The sequence below is a fragment of the Armigeres subalbatus genome, chromosome 1, assembly GCF_024139115.2.
Source record: "Armigeres subalbatus isolate Guangzhou_Male chromosome 1, GZ_Asu_2, whole genome shotgun sequence".
Lineage (NCBI taxonomy): Eukaryota > Metazoa > Arthropoda > Insecta > Diptera > Culicidae > Armigeres > Armigeres subalbatus.
This window is the reverse complement of record NC_085139.1, coordinates 83,347,197-83,374,767: the sequence shown is the minus strand read 5'-3', so window position 1 is coordinate 83,374,767 and position 27,571 is coordinate 83,347,197. Positions and strand designations below refer to the sequence as shown.

General features: G+C 42.8%; 1 protein-coding gene across 1 annotated transcript; it reads left to right on the top strand.

Moving 5' to 3' along the window:
• Positions 1-22,361: 22,361 nt before the first annotated feature.
• Positions 22,362-27,172, top strand: LOC134216338 (uncharacterized). The gene is made up of 6 exons (XM_062695274.1): positions 22,362-22,852; positions 23,453-23,987; positions 24,040-25,440; positions 25,495-25,666; positions 25,726-26,331; positions 26,393-27,172. Exons 1-6 carry the CDS (start codon positions 22,786-22,788, stop codon positions 27,044-27,046), a joined length of 3,435 nt encoding a protein of 1,144 aa, XP_062551258.1. The 5' UTR covers positions 22,362-22,785; the 3' UTR covers positions 27,047-27,172.
• The last annotated feature ends 399 nt before the right edge of the window (positions 27,173-27,571 follow it).

The following is a 27,571-nucleotide window of genomic DNA, read 5'->3' as shown; positions in this document are numbered from 1 at the left end:
GCGGAAATGGAGGAACACGTACTATACCAGAGAGCGGATCGAAGCGAAATCCATGCACGAGGAACCAAACGAACGTTCTCGGAGGCCGACGATAGCGCAGATGAATTCTTCGGTTTCGAACCAGAACAACCCATGCCCGCCAGTCGCGAACTACACCCAATCTCATTACAACCTTTTCAACGGCCGGTGCAACAGCTGATTAGAACGGAATCTAGAACTCCACGATGGTCAAGTAGACTGAAGAAAAAGAAACATGATGATGCATTTGTATACATGAACTAAATTTTGAACTGATAATACATATTTTTGAATTATTATAATACTAAGAGTAATATGATCAAATTTAATTTAATTTACATGAAATTAACTAGAAGGGAAAGGTGTTGTTGGATATAGTGTTTTCGGTCAGTGCAGAGCAAGTGAAATGAACCGACGGCTAGTTCCGAGAATTGAATAATAATTACGATAGTAATAGTGATAGGATGCAGAAAAGAATGTGAAACGATGTTGATGTAATCATTATCAGTGGTAAACAAAAGCTATTGTTTATAATATTATAAATACTGGGAGCAATAAACAGATGGGTTGAGTTAGATGACAGATAACAACAAGTGTTAGTTTATTTCAATCTCCTGCTATGACGACCGGCTTACGTCCCACTAGGTCTGACGATAGCCTTTCTATCATTTGGTTGAACTGTTCTAATGGCCACCTTGGTGGAGCTATCGCGACACCCTCACCCAGAGGATCGTCGGGTACCGTTCCGTCGTGCAAATGACAGCCATCCTAGACCCGTCCGCCACCCAATTGCCGTTATCGACAGGGACGTTGTACGGGTCGGACAGGAGGGCGACATCTGTCCTCGACTCCAAAACCGACTGCCACAGCAGCTACTGGGCAGTTGCACAGTGGTTAAGATTCAGTTTTGTTACTTTCACGGCTTATTCTTCTATCCATAACGTGGTACCTATACTATACCTATACTTTTTGCTGGCGCAGATGAGGCACTTTGGCCATTTTGATCGCACATCGTTTGGCTTTGCTCTGAGCACCTTCGCCGGATTGCTGCCTGAGCCGTTTCGGGTTATGCGCAGTCTTTTCTTCATTGGCCGTCAAGGCAAAATCAATCGCCTTTTGGGCTATGGTCGCTCCTCCAAGGAAGGAGAAGACATTGGTTTGAGCACCTTTGTCGGCCTTCTCTCTTCCCACCACACCCGCCTGATAAACGCATCCTGGGGTGGCATTGCGCATCTCGATTCGAACGTAATTCTATCGACTCGAACATGTTTGGCATTACGGCTTTCGATTCGATCTCGAAAACGACTCATCGTTCGAGTATGCTCGCGGAGGTACAAGAATAACGAGATGTTTTGGCATTATGGAAACTCGATAGCACACTGAAAAACGACTCAAGTCGAATGAAAAACACTCGTCACCTTTATAGCTTTCGAATGTTGTTCGAGAGTCATTTCTTGCTGAAAGTTTTTAATTATATTTGTTATAATTTCTCTAAGGGAAGACAATAAATGTTTCATTATTGTATCTTGAAGGAAAGAATGTCATTGGTATACATAGTTTTATAGTTTACAGACAATATGCAATCTCCCGAAATCCGCGTAAAAACGACTTCAACTAAAATCGTTTTTTTGCAGTTTTCAAATATTTTTTGACGATTTCGACAAACCGCGTGAAAAATCTATGGGGAAAATCTGCGTAAAAACGTGTACACCCGATTCTTTTTTTACACGGGGGATGCGTTCCGTGTAAAAAAAGTTTTCAGTTCAAAATTTGAAAATCCGTGTAAAAAAAGTTTTATGATTTCTCGACAAATCATACAAAATGGAGCAACTTTGCAAAAATTTTGTATGGGATTTTTTTTACACGGCCGTGGAAAAACAGAATCGGGTGTATATTCCAAATAGTAGAGTTAAATAAAAAAACGCGCAGGAGGTGACCCGACACATGGAAACATCGAAGTAATTTATTATCGAATCCTTCTTCAACTTTATATTATTTAGCTCAAAATTGGATCAAACTCAAATAAACATAAAATTTATAATTTGTGTCGTAACAATATCTCAATTTACAAAACATATCGTATCGGCATAATGTTTTAATCGGTTGCAACTGCTCAATATATAATATTGCTTTTTATAGTCATTGAGCACAATTTGCTTCTTTATAAATTAACCCTTAAAAGACTGGGACGACACTTCGACCATACTTTTGGTCATAACCGATGATGCCGTGGGCCAATTTTCGGAATTTATATAGTTTAACAAAGGGGAATAGCAGCACTTTCAAATGCCGTTACGAAATTCCGGTTCGTAGATTCCCGTCCGGAGGAATAACCGGAAATGTAGGGGACACCTCGCATATTTCCATGTATCGAAGGTCAAATTTTAATTGTAGTCAATAGTATTCTAATAAAAATAGCTCAAATCGACAATTATATTAATATATGATTGCCAGGAATCGATATCTGTGAATCAATAGACTTATATTGACAACTACGTCCACTATTCCGGGACCGGAATCACCGGTATGTGGTTCCGGAGGACCAAATCAAAATTCCAGAGAACCATACCATGCGACACATCAAATTACACTGCCGCGACGAGATACGGCCAACGAAATTGTAATCGGACCGTTTTGGACACATGTGACCACTCCGGCACAGGTTCCAGTACGCCACTATCCGGTTCCGGAGGACCAAATCGAAATTCCAGAGAACCATACCATGCGACACATAAAATTACACTGCCACGACGAGATACGGCTAACGAAAGTGTAATCGGACCGTTTTGGACACATGTGACCACTCTGGCACAGGTTCCGGTACGCCACTATCCGGTTCCGGAGGACCAAATCAGAATTCCAGAGAACCATACCATGCGACACATCAAATTACACTGCCGCGACGAGATACGGCCAACAAAAGTGTAATCGGACCGTTTCGGTCACATGTGACCACTCTGGCACAGGTTCCGGTGAGCCACTATCCGGTTCCAGAGGACCAAATCAAAATTTCTGAGAATCATACCATGCGACACATCAAATTACACTGCCGCGACGAGATATGACCAACGAAAGTGTAATCGGACCGTTTTGGTCACATGTGACCACTCTGGCACAGGTTCAGGTACGCCACTATCCGGTTCCGAAGGACCAAATCAAATTTTCAGAGAACTATACCATGCAACACATCAAATTACACTGCCGCGACGAGATACGGCCAACGAAAGTGTAATCAGAGCGTTTTGGTCACATGTGACCACTCTGGCACAAATTCCGGAACGCCACTATCCGGTTCCGGAGGACCAAATCAAAATTCCAGAGAACCATACCATGCGACACATCAAATTACACTGCCGCGACGAGATACGGCCAACGAAAGTGTAATCGGAGCGTTTTGGTCACATGTGACCACTCTGGCACAGGTTCCGGTACGCCACTATCCGGTTCCGGAGGACCAAATCAAAATTCCAGAGAACCATACCATGCGACACATCAAATTACACTGCCGCGACGAGATACGGCCAACGAAAGTGTAATCGGACCGTTTTGGTCACATGTGACCACTCTGGCACAGGTTCCGGTACGCCACTATCCGGTTCCGAAGGACCAAATCAAAATTTCAGAGAACCATACCATGCGACACATCAAATTACACTGCCGCAACGAGATATGACCAACGAAAGTGTAATCGGACCGTTTTGGTCACATGTGACCACTCTGGCACAGGTTCCGGTACGCCACTATCCGGTTCCGAAGGACCAAATCAAATTTTCAGAGAACTATACCATGCGACACATCAAATTACACTGCCGCAACGAGATATGACCAACGAAAGTGTAATCGGACCGTTTTGGTCACATGTGACCACTCTGGCACAGGTTCCGGTACGCCACTATCCGGTTCCGAAGGACCAAATCAAAATTTCAGAGAACTATACCATGCGACACATCAAATTACACTGCCGCGACGAGATACGGCCAACGAAAGTGTAATCAGAGCGTTTTGGTCACATGTGACCACTCTGGCACAGGTTCCGGTACGCCACTATCCGGTTCCGGAGGACCAAATCAAAATTCCAGAGAACCATACCATGCGACACATCAAATTACACTGCCGCGACGAGATATGGCCAACGAAAGTGTAATCGGACCGTTTTGGTCACATGTGACCACTCTGGCACAGGTTCCGGTACGCCACTATCCGGTTCCGGAGGACCAAATCAAAATTTCAGAGAACCATACCATGCGACACATCAAATTACACTGCCGCGACGAGATATGACCAACGAAAGTGTAATCGGACCGTTTTGGTCACATGTGACCACTCTGGCACAGGTTCCGGTACGCCACTATCCGGTTCCGGAGAACCAAACCAAATTTCAGAGAACCATACCATGCGACACATCAAATTACACTGCTGCGACGAGATACGGCCAACGAAAGTGTAATCGGACCGTTTTGGTCACATGTGACCACTCTGGCACAGGTTCCGGTACGCCACTATCCGGTTCCGAAGGACCAAATCAAAATTTCAGAGAACTATACCATGCGACACATCAAAAAATACTGCCGCGACGAGATATGGCCAACAAAAGTGTAATCGGATCGTTTTGGACACATGTGACCACTCTGGAACATGTTCCGGTACGCCACTATCTGGTTCCGAAGGACCGAATCAAAACTTTAGAGAACCATACCATGCGATACATCAAATTACACTGTCGCGACAAGATATGGCCAACGAAAGTGTAATCAGAGCGTTTTGGTCACATGTGACCACTCTGGCACAAATTCCGGAACGCCACTATCCGGTTCCGGAGGACCAAATCAAAATTCCAGAGAACCATACCATGCGACACATCAAATTACACTGCCGCGACGAGATACGGCCAACGAAAGTGTAATCGGAGCGTTTTGGTCACATGTGACCACTCTGGCACAGGTTCCGGTACGCCACTATCCGGTTCCGGAGGACCAAATCAAAATTCCAGAGAACCATACCATGCGACACATCAAATTACACTGCCGCGACGAGATACGGCCAACGAAAGTGTAATCGGAGCGTTTTGGTCACATGTGACCACTCTGGCACAGGTTCCGGTACGCCACTATCCGGTTCCGGAGGACCAAATCAAAATTCCAGAGAACCATACCATGCGACACGTCAAATTACACTGCCGCGACGAGATATGACCAACGAAAGTGTAATCGGACCGTTTTGGTCACATGTGACCACTCTGGCACAGGTTCCGGTACGCCACTATCCGGTTCCGAAGGACCAAATCAAATTTTCAGAGAACTATACCATGCGACACATCAAATTACACTGCCGCAACGAGATATGACCAACGAAAGTGTAATCGGACCGTTTTGGTCACATGTGACCACTCTGGCACAGGTTCCGGTACGCCACTATCCGGTTCCGAAGGACCAAATCAAAATTTCAGAGAACTATACCATGCGACACATAAAATAATACTGCCGCGACGAGATATGGCCAACAAAAGTGCAATCGGACCGTTTTGAGCAAATGTGACCATTCTGGCATATGTTCCGGTACGCCACTATCTGGTTCCGGAGGACCGAATCAAAACTTTAGAGAACCATACCATGCGATACATCAAATTACACTGTCGCGACAAGATATGGCCAACGAAAGTGAAATAGGACTAATAAGAATAAGAATTTGAGGGAGCAACCGTATAATTTCCGGAATATTTTGAGGATTTTCAAAACATTCTTTTATAAATCTGTGGAATTTTTTATTTTTTTACGGAAAATTCAAGCTTTATCCACTTGGTGGTCAATACAATTTCTCAAGTTCTAGTCATTCACTAAGTAGCAGCTACATGTTGTACGGTTACCCTGCTCATGCTCATGATATGTTGTTTCATTGTCCCTGTATCTTTGATACACTACCATCTGGTGGGTTCCATACTATAGCTCATCCATATTTTGATATTGTCTTCCAGATCTCGAGCTAGTATGTGCATTTTGGCTTAATTGAAAGGCCAAATGAGCCCAAAACGCTTCAATTGCAATTCCTGAAATTTCGATTCGATGGTTCTCAGCACTTTTTATTTGGTCCTCCGGATGTAATTTGATGTGTCGCATGGTATGGTTGTCCAAAATTTTGATTTTGTCCTGCGGAACCGGATAGTGGCGTAGCTGAACCTGTGCCACAGTGGCCACATGGGTCCAAAACGGTCCGATTACACTTTCGTTGGTCATATCTCGTAACGGCAGTGTAATTTGATGTGTCGCATGGTGTGGTTCTCTGAAATTTTGATTTGGTCCTCCGGAACCGGATAGTGGCGTACCGAAACCTGTGCCAGAGTGGTCACATGTGTCCAAAACGGTCCGATTACACTTTCGTTGGCCATATCTCGTCGCGGCAGTGTAATTTGATGTGTCGCATGGAATGGTTATCTAAAATTTTAATTTTGTCCTGCGGAACCGGATAGTGGCGTACCGGAACCTGTGCCAGAGTGGTCACATGTGTCCATAAGGGTCCTATAACACTTTCGTTGGCCATATCTCGTCGCGGCAGTGTAATTTGATGTGTCGCATGGTATGGTTCTCAGAAATTTTGATTTGGTCCTCCGGAACCGGATAGTGGCGTACCGGAACCTGTTCCAGAGTGGTCACATGTGTCCAAAACGGTCCGATTACACTTTCGTTGGCCATATCTCGTCGCGGCAGTGTAATTTGATGTGTCGCATGGTATGGTTCTCTGAAATTTTGATTTGGTCCTCCGGAACCGGATAGTGGCGTACCGAAACCTGTTCCAGAGTGGTCACATGTGTCCAAAACGGTCTGATTACACTTTCGTTGGCCATATCTCGTCACGGCAGTGTAATTTGATGTGTCGCATGGAATGGTTATCTAAAATTTTAATTTTGTCCTGCGGAACCGGATAGTGGTGTACCGGAACCTGTGCCAGAGTGGTCACATGTGTCCATAAGGGTCCTATAACACTTTCGTTGGCCATATCTCGTCGCGGCAGTGTAATTTGATGTGTCGCATGGTATGGTTCTCAGAAATTTTGATTTGGTCCTCTGGAACCGGATAGTGGCTTACCGGAGCCTGTGCCAGAGTGGTCACATGTGTCCAAAACGGTCCGATTACACTTTTGTTGGCCATATCTCGTCGTGGTAGTGTAATTTGATGTGTCGCATGGTATGGTTCTCAGAAATTTTGATTTGGTCCTCTGGAACCGGATAGTGGCTTACCGGAACCTGTGCCAGAGTGGTCACATGTGTCCAAAACGGTCCGATCACACTTTCGTTGGCCATATCTCGTCGCGGCAGTGTAATTTGATGTGTCGCATGGCATGGTTCTCTGGAATTCTGATTTGGTCCTCTGGGACCGGATAGTGGCGTACCGGAACCTGTGCCAGAGTGGTCACATGTGTCCAAAACGGTCCGATCACACTTTCGTTGGCCATATCTCGTCGCGGCAGTGTAATTTGATGTGTGGCATGGTATGGTTCTCTGAAATTTTGATTTATTCCTCCGGAACCGAATAGTGGCGTATCGGAACCTGTACCATAGTGGTCACATGTGTACAAAATAGTTCGATTACACTTTCGTTGGCCATATCTTGTCGCGGCAATGTAATTTGATGTGTCGCATGGTATGGTTGTCCAAAATTTTGATTTTGTCCTGCGGAACCGGATAGTGGCGTAGCTGAACCTGTGCCACAGTGGCCACATGGGTCCAAAACGGTCCGATTACACTTTCGTTGGTCATATCTCGTAACGGCAGTGTAATTTGATGTGTCGCATGGTGTGGTTCTCTGAAATATTGATGTGGTCCTCCGGAACCGGATAGTGGTGTACGGGAACCTGTTCCAAAGTGGTCACATGTGTCCAAAACGGTCCGATTACACTTTCGTTGGCCATATCTCGTCGCGGCAGTGTAATTTGATGTGTCGCATGGTATGGTTCTCTGAAATTTTGATTTGGTCCTCCGGAACCGGATAGTGGCGTACCGAAACCTGTGCCAGAGTGGTCACATGTGTCCAAAACGGTCCGATTCCCGCTCGGAAAGATCTTCTAGAAGTCTCCCGTGATATCTCTGAGACAAAAAAATTAGTCTCCTAGATTTTTTTCTACGATGTCTAGAACCTGTCAGACCTCAAATCCGCCTCAAATGCAACAACCGTTTCAACCGGTGTCTACCTCAAATTTTAGACGAGTAAACCGTTTGAACCGGAAAGGATTTGACATATCGGTTCTCTTAGATGACGCAGAGATATCTCCTAGACATGGGTACTACAGCTCTACTAGATTTTTACTAGATATGGTTGAGAAATGGGTACCTCGATTCTTCTTCTTAGTATTCTTTTACATGTTTACGTCATTTTTCGAATTTGAATACTTCTATTTTTCAATTTAATACTTTTGCTTGACTTTATTTTATAAATAATAATATAAAAATTTATTTCGGTAATTGTTTGTCCGCATCGGGGAATTGATGAATTCGACAAGTGGCAGCAGACCCCTGCATTATTCCACGACGATCGATAGCCCTGGAGGTCTCGTTCTCGGTCTTGCTGCGAAGGGGGGAAAGCGGTCTATTATAAATCCAATCCTGTTTGGAAGATAGGAAGAGAAATTCAGTATGGACTCTACCGGGAAGAAAAATGGGTTTGACTAGAATCTGGACTGTACTCCAAAAAGAGTCACGACTGGATGTCAGAAAGAACCAGAACCCTTCTTGGAATCCAGTTGTGATTCCTTCTGGAGACTTCCATTCGAGATTATTTCTGGGATCCAGTCCAGGTGCATCCAGAATTTTATCGGGATTGCTTTTAGCTTTCCGAAAGACATTTCAACTGGATTTTGAAAGAAATTTCGACTGGTTTATAGTAGAATTTAGACCTGGAATCCAGTTACGAATCCTTCTAGGGTCGAGTTGGAATTCCTTCTGGAATCTAGCCGAAATTGTTTCTGGATTCCAGGCGGGAAGTACTGTATATTCCAGGAAAAAAAATCAGTCTGAATTCCACAATGGAATCTCGACTGGATTTCAGAAATAACCCTTATCAGCATTCTGCGGGCAGCATTCTAGAGCTAGTCCTTCAGGAATCTGGTTGACTAGCTTCCAGAAAGAATCACGACTGTATTCTGCTGCTTACCTGTATCGGATTTTCCCATAGTGAGACTCTTGTCACTTTAGATGGAGATGTATTCGTTTATTTCACTGCGTGCAAGATGTTTTGAGCAACTTTTACCGTCGTTTCAATTGTAAAATGAATTTTCAGCAAGATCTCATTCCTCCTCAAGGGAAACTGTTGCAACCTCGCTGATGGTTGGATACATCAGGTCGACGAACCGGATGGACACCCGGCGATTCATCCACCTAATGCATCCTAGGTCCCTCAATTTAGATGCGGAGCGTTCCTTTTCCAGGAAAATTGATGGATGGTTCCCGATAGACACCCGGCGATCCATCTACCTAGCCGTTGTACAGTTGTCTGCTAGGTAAATTGTATTAAGCTGTGTCATTCCCAACAACTTAGTAGCAGAGTGCTAAATAATTATTTAACCCTTCGCTTGCAAAGCGTCGGCTAAAAACAAATTGCCTGCTTCGTACCGAGCGATGCCAGCACATGCAATAATTTCATCAAAATGGCCGTGAAAGTTCATCGTGTAAATTTTCTCTATACTGGCCTCCAAAGTAGCCTGGTGTTGCTGACCTTGATGTATCCGGATGTCCGCTGACCATGATGTATCACTCGATGTATCAGGGTGGACGCCTCCAGTCGGATTTTCTACAATATATAACTTTTATAGGCTTTTATGAACGATGGCTCGGAAAAATTTGATTTTAGCTCACCACGACCGACTGGCCAGAGAAACTTTCGGTGAAAAAAGATGGCGATGGCGACAAGGTTTTGACGGTTGAACTCGTTGAACCGTTTCGTTTGCTAGGCAGTATAAAAATGTACCGTTGAACACACATACATATATACATGAAATGGACTTGGCTCGTGTCCAAGATGAAAAGGAATCTTGACTAAGGTGGTTTGCGTCTGATTCAGGTAGATTCCTGTTCGCTTTTAGATATTTTTTAATGCGGGTTACACTTTCGTTGGCCATATCTCTATCCGGCTCCTCCGGAACCGGATAGTGGCGTACCGAAACCTGTGCCAGAGTGGTCACATGTGTCCAAAACGGTCCGATTACACTTTCGTTGGCCATATCTCGTCGCGGCAGTGTAATTTGATGTGTCGCATGGAATGGTTATCTAAAATTTTAATTTTGTCCTGCGGAACCGGATAGTGGCGTACCGGAACCTGTGCCAGAGTGGTCACATGTGTCCATAAGGGTCCTATAACACTTTCGTTGGCCATATCTCGTCGCGGCAGTGTAATTTGATGTGTCGCATGGTATGGTTCTCAGAAATTTTGATTTGGTCCTCCGGAACCGGATAGTGGCGTACCGGAACCTGTTCCAGAGTGGTCACATGTGTCCAAAACGGTCCGATTACACTTTCGTTGGGCATATCTCGTCGCGGCAGTGTAATTTGATGTGTCGCATGGTATGGTTCTCAGAAATTTTGATTTGGTCTTCTGGAACCGGATAGTGGCGTACCGGAATCTGTGCCAGAGTGGTCACATGTGTCCAAAACGATCCGATTACACTTTCGTTGGCCATATCTCGTCGCGGCAGTGTAATTTGATGTGTCGCATGGTATGGTTCTCTGAAATTTTGATTTTGTCCTCCGGAACCGGATAGTGGCGTACCGAAACCTGTGCCAGAGTGGTCACATGTGTCCAAAACGGTCCGATTATATTTTCGTTGGCCATATCTCGTCGCGGCAGTGTAATTTGATGTGTCGCATGGAATGGTTATCTAAAATTTTAATTTTGTCCTGCGGAACCGGATAGTGGCGTACCGGAACCTGTGCCAGAGTGGTCACATGTGTCCATGAGGGTCCTATAACACTTTCGTTGGCCATATCTCGTCGCGGCAGTGTAATTTGATGTGTCGCATGGTATGGTTCTCAGAAATTTTGATTTGGTCCTCCGGAACCGGATAGTGGCGTACTGGAATCTGTTCCAGAGTGGTCACATGTGTCCAAAACGGTCCGATTACACTTTCGTTGGCCATATCTCGTCGCGGCAGTGTAATTTGATGTGTCGCATGGTATGGTTCTCTGGAATTTTGATTTGGTCCTCCTGAACCGGATAGTGGCGTACTGAAATCTGTTCCAGAGTGGTCACATGTGTCCAAAACGGTTCGATTACACTTTCGTTGGCCATATCTTGTCGCGGCAGTGTAATTTGATGTGTCGCATGGAATGGTTATCTGAAATTTTAATTTTGTCCTGCGGAACCGGATAGTGGTGTACCGGAACCTGTGCCAGAGTGGTCACATGTGTCCATAAGGGTCCTATAACACTTTCGTTGGCCATATCTCGTCGCGGCAGTGTAATTTGATGTGTCGCATGGTATGGTTCTCAGAAATTTTGATTTGGTCCTCTGGAACCGGATAGTGGCTTACCGGAGCCTGTGCCAGAGTGGTCACATGTGTCCAAAACGGTCCGATTACACTTTTGTTGGCCATATCTCGTCGTGGCAGTGTAATTTGATGTGTCGCATGGTATGGTTCTCAGAAATTTTGATTTGGTCCTCTGGAACCGGATAGTGGCTTACCGGAACCTGTGCCAGAGTGGTCACATGTGTCCAAAACGGTCCGATCACACTTTCGTTGGCCATATCTCGTCGCGGCAGTGTAATTTGATGTGTCGCATGGCATGGTTCTCTGGAATTCTGATTTGGTCCTCTGGAACCGGATAGTGGCGTACCGGAACCTGTGCCAGAGTGGTCACATGTGTCCAAAACGGTCCGATTACACTTTCGTTGGTCATATCTCGTTGCGGCAGTGTAATTTGATGTGTCGCATGGTATGGTTCTCTGAAATTTTGATTTGGTCCTCCGGAACCGGATAGTGGCGTACTGGAACCTGTGCCAGAGTGGTCACATGTGACCAAAACGGTCCGATTACACTTTCGTTGGCCGTATCTCGTCGCGGCAGTGTAATTTGATGTGTCGCATGATATGATTCTCTGGAATTTTGATTTGGTCCACCGGAACCACATACCGGTGTGTCCGGTCCCGGAATAGTGGACGTAGTTGTCAATATAAGTCTATTGATACACAGTTATCGATTCCTGGCAATCATATATTAATATAATTGTCGATTTGAGCTATTTTTATTAGAATACTATTGACTACAATTAAAATTTGATCTTCGATACATGGAAATATGCGAGGTGTCCCCTACATTTCCGGTTATTCCTCCGGACGGGAATCTACGAATCGGAATTTCGTAACAGCATTTGAAAGTGCTGCTATTCCCCTTTGTAAAACTATATAAATTCCGAAAATCGGCCCACGGCATCATAAGTTATGACCAAAAGTATGGTCGAAGTGTCGTCCCAGTCTTTTAAGGGTTAACTGCCAATTCATGCCCTGAAGAATGCCTGTCCAACAGGCAACACGCTACACGCAGATGACATTACTATTATTCTCTCTGTTTACTCACATTCGCCATGCGCTGATGGTTGTCTCTCCAGCGGGCGGCATACTAAACACGGAGACAGCTATCTCTCATTCTCTCTGTTTATATTTCGTTTGACAGAACACACTCGATTGAGCTAGTACAGCACCATTCGAAATCTTGTACTGCGACTGAATGAAGTCGAACGAAATACATAATGCCGAATTTTTTTCGAAACGAATTCAAAAACGTACGAATCGAGTGATTCGATTCGAGATGCGCAATGTCACCCCTGTTCTTGTATTGCGACTCGAACAGTCTGGCGGAGCATCTGAAGGCTCTGTTTCAGTTCCTTACTGATGTTCTGCCTTGCGTTCGCGAACTCGATGATATCATCGAGTTGCTCGGCGACCGCCCGCATCCCGGATAGTGGCCCGCCGAGCGTGCTGATAGGGCTATACCCTGTCACTGCTGGGGAGACTTCGGTACTGTTAGTTGCAGCCTCCGTCACTCCGCTCTCCGCCTTCTTGGGAGGAGACCTCACCAAACCCCATTGGCAAAGGGGTCTACCATCTTCATGCTTAACGCATTGTCAAAGGAATTATTTTGTTTTGCTTCAGTCATTCTAAATGGGTCCCCTTATGGCTGCCGTCGAATCCTAGTCACCTTTTATGGAGTAGTCACCTTTAATGATCCCATGGGAGGCCATGCAAGGGTTGACACTTACGCGTTCAGAGCCAGATCAGCGCAAGTCAGGAAAGGGCATCTGAGCCTACTCCTACCCAGAAGGGAAAGCTTGGTGGCAGGATTGAACAGCGTCCTACAAGGCCCGCTACAGTTTTAGGGGACGGACGACAGCCTAGAGTTACATCCACACAATCACCAATACCGGATACTGAGGTCAGCGTAATCAATCAGGCCACTGAGGAATTCGCCTGGTAAGCAGTTTAACATTATAAAACCGATCAGCGCCAATCGACGCTCTCTCTGTTACCCGCTGGACATCGAACCGTGTACTTGATTATAATTAATTAGTGTTTACGAATGTTTGAATAAAAAGTGTTAATTGTAAAGTGAATAAAGGTTAAAGACTTTTTTAAAAACCTATCACAGGCCACGATCCTGTAATTGGCGCAGCCGACGGCGTTTGGTGCTTAGTGAAGTGAATAACAGTGCTTGTGAGAAATTAATAAATCTCACATAGTGTGATCCGGTTCAACCATCTCCACCCGACAACCAAAGGACGGACGATTTGCGATCATCGCCGCTCTTCACCACCACCAGACGACGGAACCTACAACCACCAGGGCGACTAAGTCGTTTTGCCGAGTGCGCCCAGGGTAAACCGTAAGTAATTTATTTCATTTTCCTTTCTACTTACTTCACATTTTTCAAAGGCAGCGCACTACCAGATAGACGCGCCAGGTATTTTTTGCGAACAGTGAATTGAATGAATATTGCTTACGTCCTCGCGGAGCACTACTAGATAGACTCTACGGGTAGAAAATCGTATACAACAAACTTCGAACGTTGCTTACGTCCTCAAAAGATACTACAAGATAGGTCTTCTGAGCAGTTAAAGTGCACTACAAGATAGACATTTTAAAATTCCAAAATACCTTTTTATACAAACTCACCGGCTATAAATCACATGCAAGTGAATGCCGAAATTTAAAAATTATTCAAAAGAAACATCTGCTTTGAAAAAAGCCAGAAACCTCTTTATTAAATATAATATCTCGGAATCAGAGGAAGATACTGACTCTGAAGCATCTGAGGAATATTCTCATATACCATTAAAAGACCAACTACCAACACTCAGTCTTCTCAGCCTTACACCGGTAGAAATAGAAATTCACGATATGGATCAAATTACTGCACAGCTTAGCGCAATCATGGAATGCGTGAAAGGTATTCAATCACACCAACAACAACAAGATCAACAAATTAATCACTTAACGAATCAAGTTGACGCTGCATCTGCAGGTGGTTCTTCTGATATACAAAGACCACAACCAGCATCAACAGGTGCATTCGAAAATCTGTTTAGGATCCCAGATCCCATTAAAGGTTTACAAACATACGATGGCAATAGGAAACAGCTATCAGCATGGCTTGTAACTGCGAAAGACACTTTAGACGAGTTACAACCACACGTTACTGCAAACCAGTACAAAATGTACGTTAGAGCAGTGCTAAATAAAATTGAGGGTAAAGCGAAGGACATATTGTGCCTAGCCGGAAACCCTCAAGACTTTGAAGATGTTGCCGAAATTTTAACAAACGCGATCGGGGATAGGCAGGAGTTATCTACTTACATGTGTCAAATGTGGCAAAATCGAATGAACGAGACTACATCTGTTCACAAATATTATCAGAGGACCAAAGATTTCGTCCAAAACATGAAAAACCTTTCAAAGCAAAACCCAATATATAAAGATAGCTGGAACGCCATAAATACATTCATAAACGAATTTGCTTTAGCAGCCTTTATCTCTGGCTTACGCGAACCATACTTCGGGCATGTTCAAGCTGCTCGCCCCAAAGACATAGAAGATGCGTATGCATTTCTATGTAAATTTAAGTCCACTCAACTAACAACAACTAGAACAGAAATCGCAGAGAAAAGATTCCCAACAAATAACAAGTTTAAACCCCAAAATAATAGTCAGACAAAACAATTCGAAGAAACCCCTAAGGAAAAACCTTTTAACAGTCCAAAACGAACACAAAACACTACAGCAAGCGAGAACATGGAGTTGGACCCATCCCAGAAAAGCAGACTTACATTACGAAGAAATTACTTAAATAATAATGAATGCGATCCGGAATCAAGCGACTCTCAATCAGATGACGAAGATGTAGTAGCGATAAATTTTTCTTTGGTAAGGAATCAAGAAGCCGAGACTTGAACTACTTGCCTTATTTAACTCTCGACTGTAACGAAAAATCACAGTTGAAATTTTTATTAGATACTGGAGCTAATAAAAACATTATTAAACCCGGAATCCTTACAGAACGAAAAGATATTAAAAACTCATGCGTTAATAACATTGCAGGAAAACACCACGTAAATCATAAAGGAAAATTGCTATTCAAAGACACCCACATTCCACCACAAACGTTTTACGAACTGAAATTTCACACATTTTTTGACGGAATCTTAGGATCAGAATTTTTGGCCCGTAATAGAGCTTCCATTGACTTTGAGAATGGAACAATAATAATCAACCGAAAATCAATACCCTTCAAAAAATACTTCCTTTCCACCAAGATAGTCAACCACAATTTAGAAATCAAGACTACTAGAAACGGCAATTGGTTTGTTCCAACTTTTCAAAAATTATCCGACAACATAGTTATCGAACCGGGAATATATCAATCAAACAAAAAGTCCTCCACAATTCGGGTTCTGACAACATCTAGAAAACCTCCAAAATTAGACACAACAGTCGATATTACTGTTAATAACTTTGAATTACTGACACCCATCCCAATTCAACAGAACGAAAAAATTGATAAAAATAAAATTGAACACCTCATTCGAACACAACACTTGTCCAAACTAGAAAAAGATAAGCTTTTTGAAGTTTTGCTTAAAAACCAGTACGTTTTACTAAAAAACAAAGAGAAACTGTCTGCCACTACGGCAGTTAAACACAGAATTTTAACAAAGGATGAGGAACCAACTTATTCCAAATCCTACAGATATCCTCACCATTTTAAGAAAGATATCGAAGAACAGATTAAGGAAATGCTTGAGAATGGAATCATAAAACATTCAGAAAGCCCCTACTCATCCCCTATTTGGGTTGTCCCCAAGAAAACGGATGCTTCAGGAACTCGAAAAGTTAGGGTAGTTATAGATTACCGCAAACTTAACGAAACAAACACCGACGACAAGCATCCTATCCCACAAACGCAAGAAATCCTTGACAGTTTAGGGAAATCAACATACTTCACGACATTGGATCTAAAATCTGGTTTCCACCAAATTGAAATGGATCCAAGCCATAGGACGACAGCTTTGGGTCATTTCGAATTTACAAGAATGCCCTTCGGCTTAAAGAACGCTCCCGCAACATTCCAGAGAGCGATGAATAACATTTTAGGTGATTATATTGGAAAAATCTGTTTTGTTTACTTGGACGACATAATCATCATAGGGTTTAATTTAGACAACCATTTAGAAAATTTGGATAAAGTTCTGAAAAGATTATCAGAATTCAATCTAAAAATCCAACTGGACAAATGTGAATTTTTGAAAAAGGAAACTGAGTTCTTAGGACATATCATAACACCAGAAGGAACTAAGCCAAACCCTGAAAAGATAATAAAAATTTTGGACTGGAATTTACCGAAAACACCGAAAGAAATTAAACAGTTTTTAGGACTAGCCGGTTATTACCGTAGGTTCATAAGGGATTACGCTAAGATAACTAAGCCCCTATCAAAATATTTAAAGAAAGAAGCAGTTGTAGATACTTCGAACATAGAATATCAGAAAGCATTCCACGAACTTAAGAAAATTATTGCCTCAGATCAAATATTGGCATATCCAGATTACGATCTACCATTTATCTTAACAATAGATGCAAGCAACTTTGCACTGGGAGTCGTACTTTCGCAAATACAAAATGGCATTGAAAGGCCTATTGCATTTGGGAGTCGAACACTTAACCAAACCGAATTAAATTACTCAACCACCGAGAAAGAGGCGCTTGCCATAATTTGGGCAGTCGATAAATACAGATCTTACCTTCACGGGAATAAGTTCGTATTAATCACAGACCATAAACCTTTAACTTTTATTAAGTCATCTTTCAAAAACTCTAAAATTTTGAGATGGCGGCTTGAACTTGAAAACTTTGACTACGAAGTGAAATATAGGGAAGGAAAAACTAATGTGGTCGCTGATGCACTCAGCAGGAAACCACAAGAATTGAATTGCGAAACAATCGATATTAATAGCTCTCCTCTTTTAGATTCAGAAGAAGACGATCAGGACAGACGCCCCGATGAAGATGGTACCAACAGAAGCAATGAAGAACAAACGGAAAACGACGACGAGGGCAATGCTTCACCAATGGAAGAAGGTAATGATCTCGACACTGTCCACTCTGCTGATGAATCTGCAGATCATTTCATTCATTTTACAGAACGACCTATCAATAATTTCAAAAATCAATTAATATTTAGAGTTGCCAATTTCACTAGTATCCTTCAAGAAAATCCTTTCCCACATTTTCATAGAATAACTGTAGTCCAACCCCAATATACTTTCGATGACGTTACAAACTTCATAAAGACTTACCATAACGGCAAACAAACTGCCATCATGGCTCCAGAGAATTTGATACAAACAATTCAAGATTCCTTCAAGGCCCACTTCTCTCAGAATGGTCACTTTGTAATGACACAAAACAGGGTCGAAGATGTGGCAAATGTAGATAGGCAGAACATAATAATATCTAAAGAACACGATAGAGCCCACAGAGGAATTACAGAAGTAGAAGCACAGCTCAAACGTGCATACTTTTTCCCCTGCATGAATAAGCTTATCAGTAAATTCATTAACACTTGTGATCAGTGCAACACACATAAATACGAGCGAAAGCCGTATAACATTAAACTTTCTCCTAGGCCTATAACGGAGAAACCATTCGACCGTATCCATATGGACATATATATAATAAACAACATAAGTTTCCTATCTCTCATAGACTCGTTCTCGAAACATCTACAGATGTTCTATATTAAATCAAAAAATCTGACACAAATACAGAAAGCTCTCGGTAAATACTTCACCAGTTTTGGAATACCCAGAATTATTATAACAGATCACGAACCAACCTTTAGATCTATTCAATTGAAAACTTTTCTAGAACAACTCGGTTCAAAAATAGAATTTGCTTCTTCTTCGGAAAGCAACGGTCAAATTGAAAGAACCCATTGTACAATAACAGAAATATTTAATTGTAATAAATATAAATTCAGAGGCATGCAAACTAGATCAATCGTTAGAGTTGCAGTAGCATTATATAACGACAGTGTTCATTCTTCAACCAAATTCAAACCAAATGAAATCATATTTAACCGAAACAATGTTAATAATCCGGAACAGTTAATAGATCAAGCTCAAAAAATATTTTTGGATACCATTACAAACCTCGAAAAAGCCCAACTTAAACAAACCAAACAGAATAAAAACAAGGAAGATCCCCCACGATTGAATGAAAATCAGGAAGTATTTGTTAAACAGACAACTAGACGTAAAACACAAGCTAGGGCAGTAAAAACAAAAGTGAATAACGTCAATGAAAAAACATTTAAGAACAGGTTAGGAACAAAAAGACATAAGAACAAAATTAATAGATTAAAGAAAAAAAATTAATTGATCAGAACTTACACATAGCACTATCAACAAATATTACACCCATAATAACTTGTTTTCCACTTAAAATCTAATTGTAGATCCTTTTACTATTACTAATGCTGAGAAAACCCGGATGCACGCAGGATTTAACAATACAATTTTTACATAACGACCCAATACTCATGCTCAAATTGAATGATTGTAAAATACAAAATGGCTTTGACAAAATTATCCACCCAATCAATATGTCATCATTAGAAACAAACGTATTATTACTTATGAAAATAACTAGACAACTGGATAGCTCATTACCGTTAGCACAATTAGCAACAGAGAAATCAAGAAATCTTATTAATAACTTAAGACAAATCAAACCTTTAACGCGAGGAGAAAACGCAGCTGGATAGCATCGGAACAGCATGGAAATGGCTCGCGGGGACACCAGACGCTGACGACCTACGGTTAATCAATACAACAATGAATGAACTTATCAAGCAGAACAACCGACAATACATCTTCAACAAAATGGTAAACGAAAGAATCAATTACGTCACAATCGCAGTGAACAAGCTAATCGACCAACAAAATATGGAGAATAAAATCTTACTACAGGAATACGACACGATATCCTTGGTCCTGTATATAGACACGCTGAACAACGTTTTAGTGGAAATCCAAGACACAATTCTGAGGACCAAAATTTCTCTTCCCAGCAGTAAATTAATGACACTTAAAGAGATACTTCTTATTGAGTCGCTTCTTAAAGAACAAGGTATACAGTTGGATTTTCCAGAACAAGCTCTTAATTATGTCACCCCTAAAATTGCTATAAAAGGTGACATACTCTACTACATCCTACAAACACCACGACTACAAACAACAAAAGCTGAGATCATCGAGATATTCCCTCTTATCAACAATAATGCATCTATGCTACAATCAACGCAACACATCGTTAAATTCGAAGAAAACTTTTTCAAACGAATCACCCATCAGATTTTATACAAAAGCTAGCCGATATCATACCATTAGACGACCAATGTCTATCACCCATTCTAAAAGGCACAGAAAGCAGCTGCAATGCAACTCGCAGGACAGATACACAAATCATGATGATAACAGACAACAAATTGCTAATCAATAATGGCTTAAACCTTAAAATCTCATCGGATTGCGGCCCACACGACAGAATCCTTTCGGGAAACTACCTCATTTCTTTCAAAAATTGTACGTTGGAGATAAATGATCAAAAATTTACAAGCAAAGAGATCATTTATAATGATAGCCAGAAGATAGATGGAGCTTTTGCAAATCTGAAAATCAGACTCAGGATTATGGAACATCAAGATATATCAACAGTTCATAACAATACCATACGAAACAGGGAAATGATGGAACTAATTAGCCTCAAACAAAACGAACAACATTCATGGATTATCAGTATAATAAGTGGATTGTCAACCACGTCAATAATTACAATCGGAATTATAATATTCATCTGCATCAAGAAAAGGAAGTTGGTCCTAAAAATTCGTTTACCCCATCAGAAAGTAGTTCAACAGACGCCGGAACCACAAAAACCAGTAATTATGCCCGAGGACGGCCATTCTTCACCCCCCGGAGGAGTTACATCCACACAATCACCAATACCGGATACTGAGGTCAGCGTAATCAATCAGGCCACTGAGGAATTCGCCTGGTAAGCAGTTTAACATTATAAAACCGATCAGCGCCAATCGACGCTCTCTCTGTTACCCGCTGGACATCGAACCGTGTACTTGATTATAATTAATTAGTGTTTACGAATGTTTGAATAAAAAGTGTTAATTGTAAAGTGAATAAAGGTTAAAGACTTTTTTAAAAACCTATCACAGGCCACGATCCTGTAATTCTAGCCACTAGCCCACTCGCCGTTTCGAGTCAGTGTCGCCCGGCTCTACTAAGAGAGTCGTATTTCAGACTGCCAGCCCTCGCTTTCGCAAATTACGATATCCAAAACAAGGTCTGTAAACACGCGGCCAGAATGCCATAATCAGGATCTCGCTGGCATTGATCCTGATGTGCCAATTGGCACTCCTTGGGCTCCTGTGCGCTTTGAGCGGCACACGGTCGCTTTGATTGGGCCTGCTTGCGGACACATGCAGCTTTTTGTGGAGGTTTAACAGAGCTCGCTACCAAGCCCCACCCCGTTCTAGGCAGGCCCCCTAACTCGCAGAGGCCGTGGGGAGGGGTCGTTAAGCCCTTGGATATAGTCCCTGCTGCCCAAAGAGAGATGATGTCTGTATGTGCGTGTTTGTATGTATGTTGTATGTAAAATTCATCCAATCAAGTGAGATCATTTTTTTGTGAATTGTTTCGGGATCCCCATCGACTGTGCAAAATATGGGCTCGATTGGTTGCGTCCTCGTTTTCCGCATCGAGTTTCAAATTTATATAAAGATTAGTATAGAAAAACGTACTTTTTTACATTTTCGCTCTTAGCGGCTTCAATTTATCGACAATTGCGTGACACATATTAGTATATAGTCTGAAAGATGCCGAAAGACTTTTCCGAAGAAGGTACGTAGCTGGAAGGTTTACAAAAATGTTATTACTCTTCGAAAAATGATCGTTCAAACCATATCTGCCGTAATCTGAGAAAGTGGGTTAAGCGCCAAATTACAACATGCGTGTTTTCCATTTTTCTGTTAAAGAACTCCATGAGTGCCACTCGTTAACACCATTTTTGGAAAATGGCGTCTACGTTACTTTTTCAGATTACGGCAGATATGCAAGAAATCAATTTTTCTGCCAGCACTACCGGACAACCTATGGTTATCGGAGGGCAAAACCCATCGTTCTTCTTGTCGGAATTTTTACTTTGTGAAATCATTCCGAATAACTCCCATCAGCATCAAAGCCCTATAAGATCAATAATTTTGAAATAACACTCAGTTCAATAATTGGTCCAATATAGCAATAATTGGTTAGTTCGGCAGTGCTGGCAGAATAAACGATTTCTTGCAAATGGTTTGAACAATCAATCTTCGAAGCGTTTTAACTTTTATTCGTGGCCGGCATCCTTTGGGTTAAACTTCAAAGCAATGTGCTACTTGGTTTATGATGAACTGAAATCTCTGGATGTAAAAATGCAAAAATATACGTTTTCTCATACTAATTTCTGTGCAATATTAAAGCGCGTTGCGGAAACCGAGGAAGCAACCAAACGGGTTTGGGACCCAGAATAGTTTCGAAATACCACTGATATGAAAAAATGACCTTGGCGCTGCACTCTAATAAGGATATAGGTCTATGCCTACTGTATTTAAAAAAAGACGACATCACCGTTAAGTGGATTATTCTGTTTATTATATTTAAATTTGTATTGGTTCCATAGTTTTGCATGCACTTCGAACGACTATCCACGCTATCATCGTGCTTCGAAAGAGAGAATCAAAACAAATCTGCTACGAGAACATATACTCCAGCACCGGAGAGCCAGATCAGAGACCTCAACAAGACCCAACAGTTACTGCAAGTCGAAGCCCACTTCTAAGCAAGGCACTGCAATGCTCACGCTCTCAGCACCAGTCCAGTCAGTTTAAAGTGAGCGGTGGATTGAACCGGTCGTCGCAGCAAAACACGCGATCAGCACTGATCGAGGCGTCGATGGTTTGCTCGGTGCGTACCATTGTAGAGCAACACCTGAAGAAAGTGACTCATACTCGCATTTCCACTTGCTGTGCCAGCCGTGCAGACACGGGCAAAACTGCACTGATAGAGAGCAAAAGACATAATATGTTGTGCAACACTGGCATCGATATCATAATATTTTTCACCGTTCGGAATGCGATGTGAATCGTACGAAATCCGCGAAAAATATCGACAAAAACGGTGCGAGAATGCGATCCATGAGTCACACGGCTGGAGTTTTGGCGATCGTCATCATCGTTACGGTACTTGATCAAGGTGAGCCTACAGTGAGTGGTGGTCATTTTGCTCAACCAATCGTTTCAATTTCCTGGTGGCTTTTATCTGCCACGTTGCGGCTAAGAGAGCAACATTCGTTTAAGTGATTGAAATCTTTTGACCTTATAATCTTTCCATCTAAGATCTTAGATTGTTTCTGTTTTGATCGATAGACGATCGCCTAATCATCTAAGTGTCGGGGAAAGGTTTTCCCCGCGCTTAACACTGGGGCGAAACACTACTTTTGTGTAACAAAATCTATCGTCTTCAATTTGTACATTTGGAGTATTTTACATTCTAATAAGTTCTTCGGTCAAATTAAATTCTACTTAACAAGCCGTAGATTTTTTACACAGTTACTAATTTTGAAAGGTAGACCAACAGTCATCGGTTTACATCACCACGACATACGTCGAAACCATTCCCAGTATCAATGATCGGCTTAATGACAGGAAACAAGTTCTGATTTAGTTGATTCAGTAACGAAATGTTCGATTTCAAACTATGGTGGATAAATTAAATAAATTATAGATTGTGCAACTTTGCGCATGCATGTTATATCGATTGTATTGATATTGATTGAAACCTTCCTCTCTTCAGCTGCGGCGGTCAATTTGGTTGCATACATCTCACAGTTTGGCCTGCATGGCGAGATCTCATTCTCACAATTCTCGGACTGGCAGGTCCAGATAAGTTCGGATTTGGAAACAACGCTTCAATACCCCGATCAAGCGTGGAGCTGGGGCGTGTATCAGCTGCCGGTGGACTACACGATCGTCGATGGTCGCGAAAGGTGTGACGTGAAACAACTTGGAGAACAGTTGTGGTCGTTCGACGATGACTTGGGTTTTTTGACGTTGCCCGGGAACGAATCTGTGTCATGGTTGAACGATATTCCACTGACGGGCGAAAAGGGCCTGTGGGGTAAGTCGCTGATGCTGTTCGATCCGAATAATGGGTTCAGAGTTTGTGCTACGATCACGACCCGGGATGGTTCGCAGGATCATATTGCAGAGGCGAGATTCAGTAGCCCCATAACGGGATCGATCTATTTCCGATGGTTGGCTGCCAAAGAGACGCACCATTCGGATACGTTGATCTATTCAAATCTCTTCCATATTAGGGAACAGTCCAGGTAACGCATTTTTAATCTTATTTGTACATATTTAGCAGTTAACTTTTTTTAGAAAACTAAACAATCCACCTTTTACTGAGCATTCGTGGAAAATATATGTGACGGACATATTAGAGAATGACAATGCAGAGGAGAACTGCAATAAACTCCAGTTGGTGTTTGACCCACAGGTTCAAGGAGCTGGCAAAGCAATTGGTGACATCGATGTACGCCTTGGCAATCTAAAAATTACTACAAACTCTCAAAAGAGTAAGATTCCTCAGTTGTTTAATGATCGGGACTTGGTTCTGCTGCCTAGCGATCTCTATGGACCGTCTCGGAAACTCTACGTAGTTATCTTCGATCCTGTTCACCCTGACACGTTCCTCGCTTGTTCAAAGATTCGCCATCTTAAGGCAAAGTCTGCCCGAGCCTTGGTCAACGGCCAGGGAATGCGCGGGGAAATTCGATTCTTCCAACGATCACGCTTTGAACCAACCTGGGTCAATGCCTCTTTCGCTTCAGTTACCAACAACCTCGAGGATAACGTCAACTATGCCAAAGATGTCGCTAGTTTTAAGATCAACCAGTTACCTCTCCAGTCCTACTCGGCCAACAAGGATTCATTCTGTTTAACATCCGGACCGGTTTTCAACCCAGTCAATATCGAACCCCAAAGCATTCCGCCGCCCGGATTTGGAACACAGGATCAATATCCGGTCGGTGACCTCACCGGCAAGCTCACCAATCGCAACAAAAGAGAAACCCATCGAATGTTTCTCCCGGGAACCAGCGCTGAACTCAGTGGATTTTTCTGGGATGCTTTCCTTCCGCTGCAGGGAAGGCACAGCGTGATTTTCCGAAGTTTCAGCGTTCAACGCTTTAACCGCACCGATCCAAACAACATCACACATACCCCTTGGGCATGCGGGCCCGTGACACTCTACGAAATCAGCCGCCCTTACCAAATTCCCATCATCACGGCTCAGGTTCTGTTCCGATATCCCATCGTTGGAAGAATACTGTTCAGACAGGTGAAGGATGAGTTCTGGAGTGACACGGCCGTGATCTTCGAGTACCTAATCCACGCCGATGGTTCAAATGTTAACAACACAGCCGAACACCGGTGGACCATTACGGACCATCCTCCGGGGAAGGACTTTTACGATTGGCAGAATCGATGTGTTAGCTCGGGCGGAATCTTCAACCCGCAAAAGGTTTCGGTAGGAATGTCAGATTGGGAGCAACGATGTACTTCCTCTTCACCCGAGCTTTGTCGGCTAGGAGATCTTTCAAATCGATTGGGGATGCTGGGAATTGCAGGTCGAAAAGCCGAAGCCGAGCGAGTCAGTCGAAAGATGTTCGTCGATCAGAATCTTCCGTTGAGCGGATTCGCGAGTATCATTGGGCGATCAATTGTGATTTACGATGATCATGGACCCAAAGCTAGGGGAGAACGGCTGGCTTGTTCGATGTATGTATTTTTTTGTTTTTTCTGATAATTTGACTAACGTTAAACTTTATTTAGAATTGGGGGCTACCACCGCAGAAAAGTGGTCGCACGGGACTGGTATTCCAACGGAGATCCATTGACAATTAAAGGAAAGCTGGAGATGTTGCAACAATCGGAATACGACATGACAAATGTCGAAGTGGATTTCAAGGGATTGGTGGAAAACAGTGGCTACCACGTGCATATTGTGAGTATTTTAAATCATGCTCTTTGACAATTGTTTCAACTAAATGTTCATAATTCAAGGCTCCAGTTGAAGGCGATCTGCAGTTTCCGTGTGAAGATTCTACCGTCTACGGTCATTGGAACCCACGGTCCATAAACCCAAAGCTTTCGCCACCACCAGCACAGGGAAGCACCGATGAATACGAATTAGGTGATCTTAGCGGAAAGTTCGGCACCCTGGACGGTGTCTCCATGTACGAACAGGCCTACAACGACACACGGCTACCGCTTTACGGATATGAAAGTATCATCGGACGCTCGATTGTGGTTCACAAGAAGGAGAAAAATCGTCGCTGGGCGTGCAGCACGCTTGAACGAGGTTACAGCCCTAGTGAAGCGCGGGAGATTCGAGCCATAGCATCATTCCATCACCCGGCCGGGTATGCCTACGGCTTCATCCGAATGACGCAGCTTATTGGAAATGATGGCAGTCAGAGTGACACAATTATCGAAGTGAACCTCAGATATCCAGGGAAACACGATCGAAACATGACATCCAATCACAATTGGCACATTTGGGTGAATCCGGTTGGGGTAGATGCCACGGTTAAACAAGTAGAGACGCGTTGTGTTGCGGCAGGATACGTGTGGAACCCGTACTACACGCAGCTGGCAGATCCGTTAAATGTAAGACCAAAAATAGCTCTTAAAATTTTCTAAAAAAATAAACGATGTTTATCCTTTTCAGCAAGATTTGTATCGCCAAGAATGCGGTCCGGATAACCCCTTACGATGCTACGTGGGTGATGTATCCACTCGATTGGGCCCCATCGACATCGGCGGTCGTCGGATGGTGTTCGCCGATAGTAATTTTCCTCTGGAAGGCACGGTGAGTGCGCTTGGAAGAGCGATCGTCATTTTCGGGCCCGACTTCTCCCGGGATCGTTTCGCTTGCGCAAAGATTGAACCCGATCACGACATCGTTAAGTACATCAATCTTAAAAAACCACCGCGATTTGTGGTGACGCAATTTCTGGAAGATGTTCGAGCAGTGATGGGACTCCCCGAGTGGATGTTGGCGATCGATTCCCGAAGCATTAAGACGCTGCACAACGATGCGTGCGTTCAAATGATCATTCATTTTAAGGGCCCCAGCGCGTTCCAAATAGAGCAAGACTTTTCACGACTTTTGGCTAGTGGAAGGCTCGACAACCCTTCTGTTTTCGTTCCGGGATATGTGAATCCAAAACGGAAGAAGACATTGTCCTATCGTACATGTGGGGTACGTGATCCTAATGATAAGGACAATCGGAAAGGGTTCTTCAGCAGAAGTGGGTGCGGAGCTGTTCAATACTCAATAGGTTTATTCATACTCGCACTTTTCATTGGTCGTTTGATCTAGAAATGCAATACAAAAAATATGTTTTGAAGATTTATGTAATTATTTTACAAATATTCTGATGACAGAATGACAGACAGTATGCACATATAAAAAAATAGTTATAATAAACATAATACCTTACCAGAATTGCTGCACATTTATTCGACGTCTGATTAGGCCCTTTTAGTTTGTCAGTGCTCGAAATAATAAAGCGTACGTTTAATAAATAAAGTGAAATTCTGCTTTTGACGTTGAACAACGTCTTACCCGAAGATACTAGGTGTCAAATTAGAATCTAAAATTATGGACCGCCATGAAATCATGTAAGATTTTGAACGTTAGTAGAGCCTTTATCAAACTATCGAGTGGCTATCGTCGGTGTCAGCCGCACCCAGTGAGATTTTCTCACGTGGTTCTGGATCTGGTTTTGTTGCAGGTCCAATCAAGTGGTTCTATTCAGGTCCACCACTTTATACAAGGTTGTTGCGTGTGAAGAAATTTGTTCAAAGTGCAAATTAATCGCTTCAAGACGCCAGAAAATTGCCG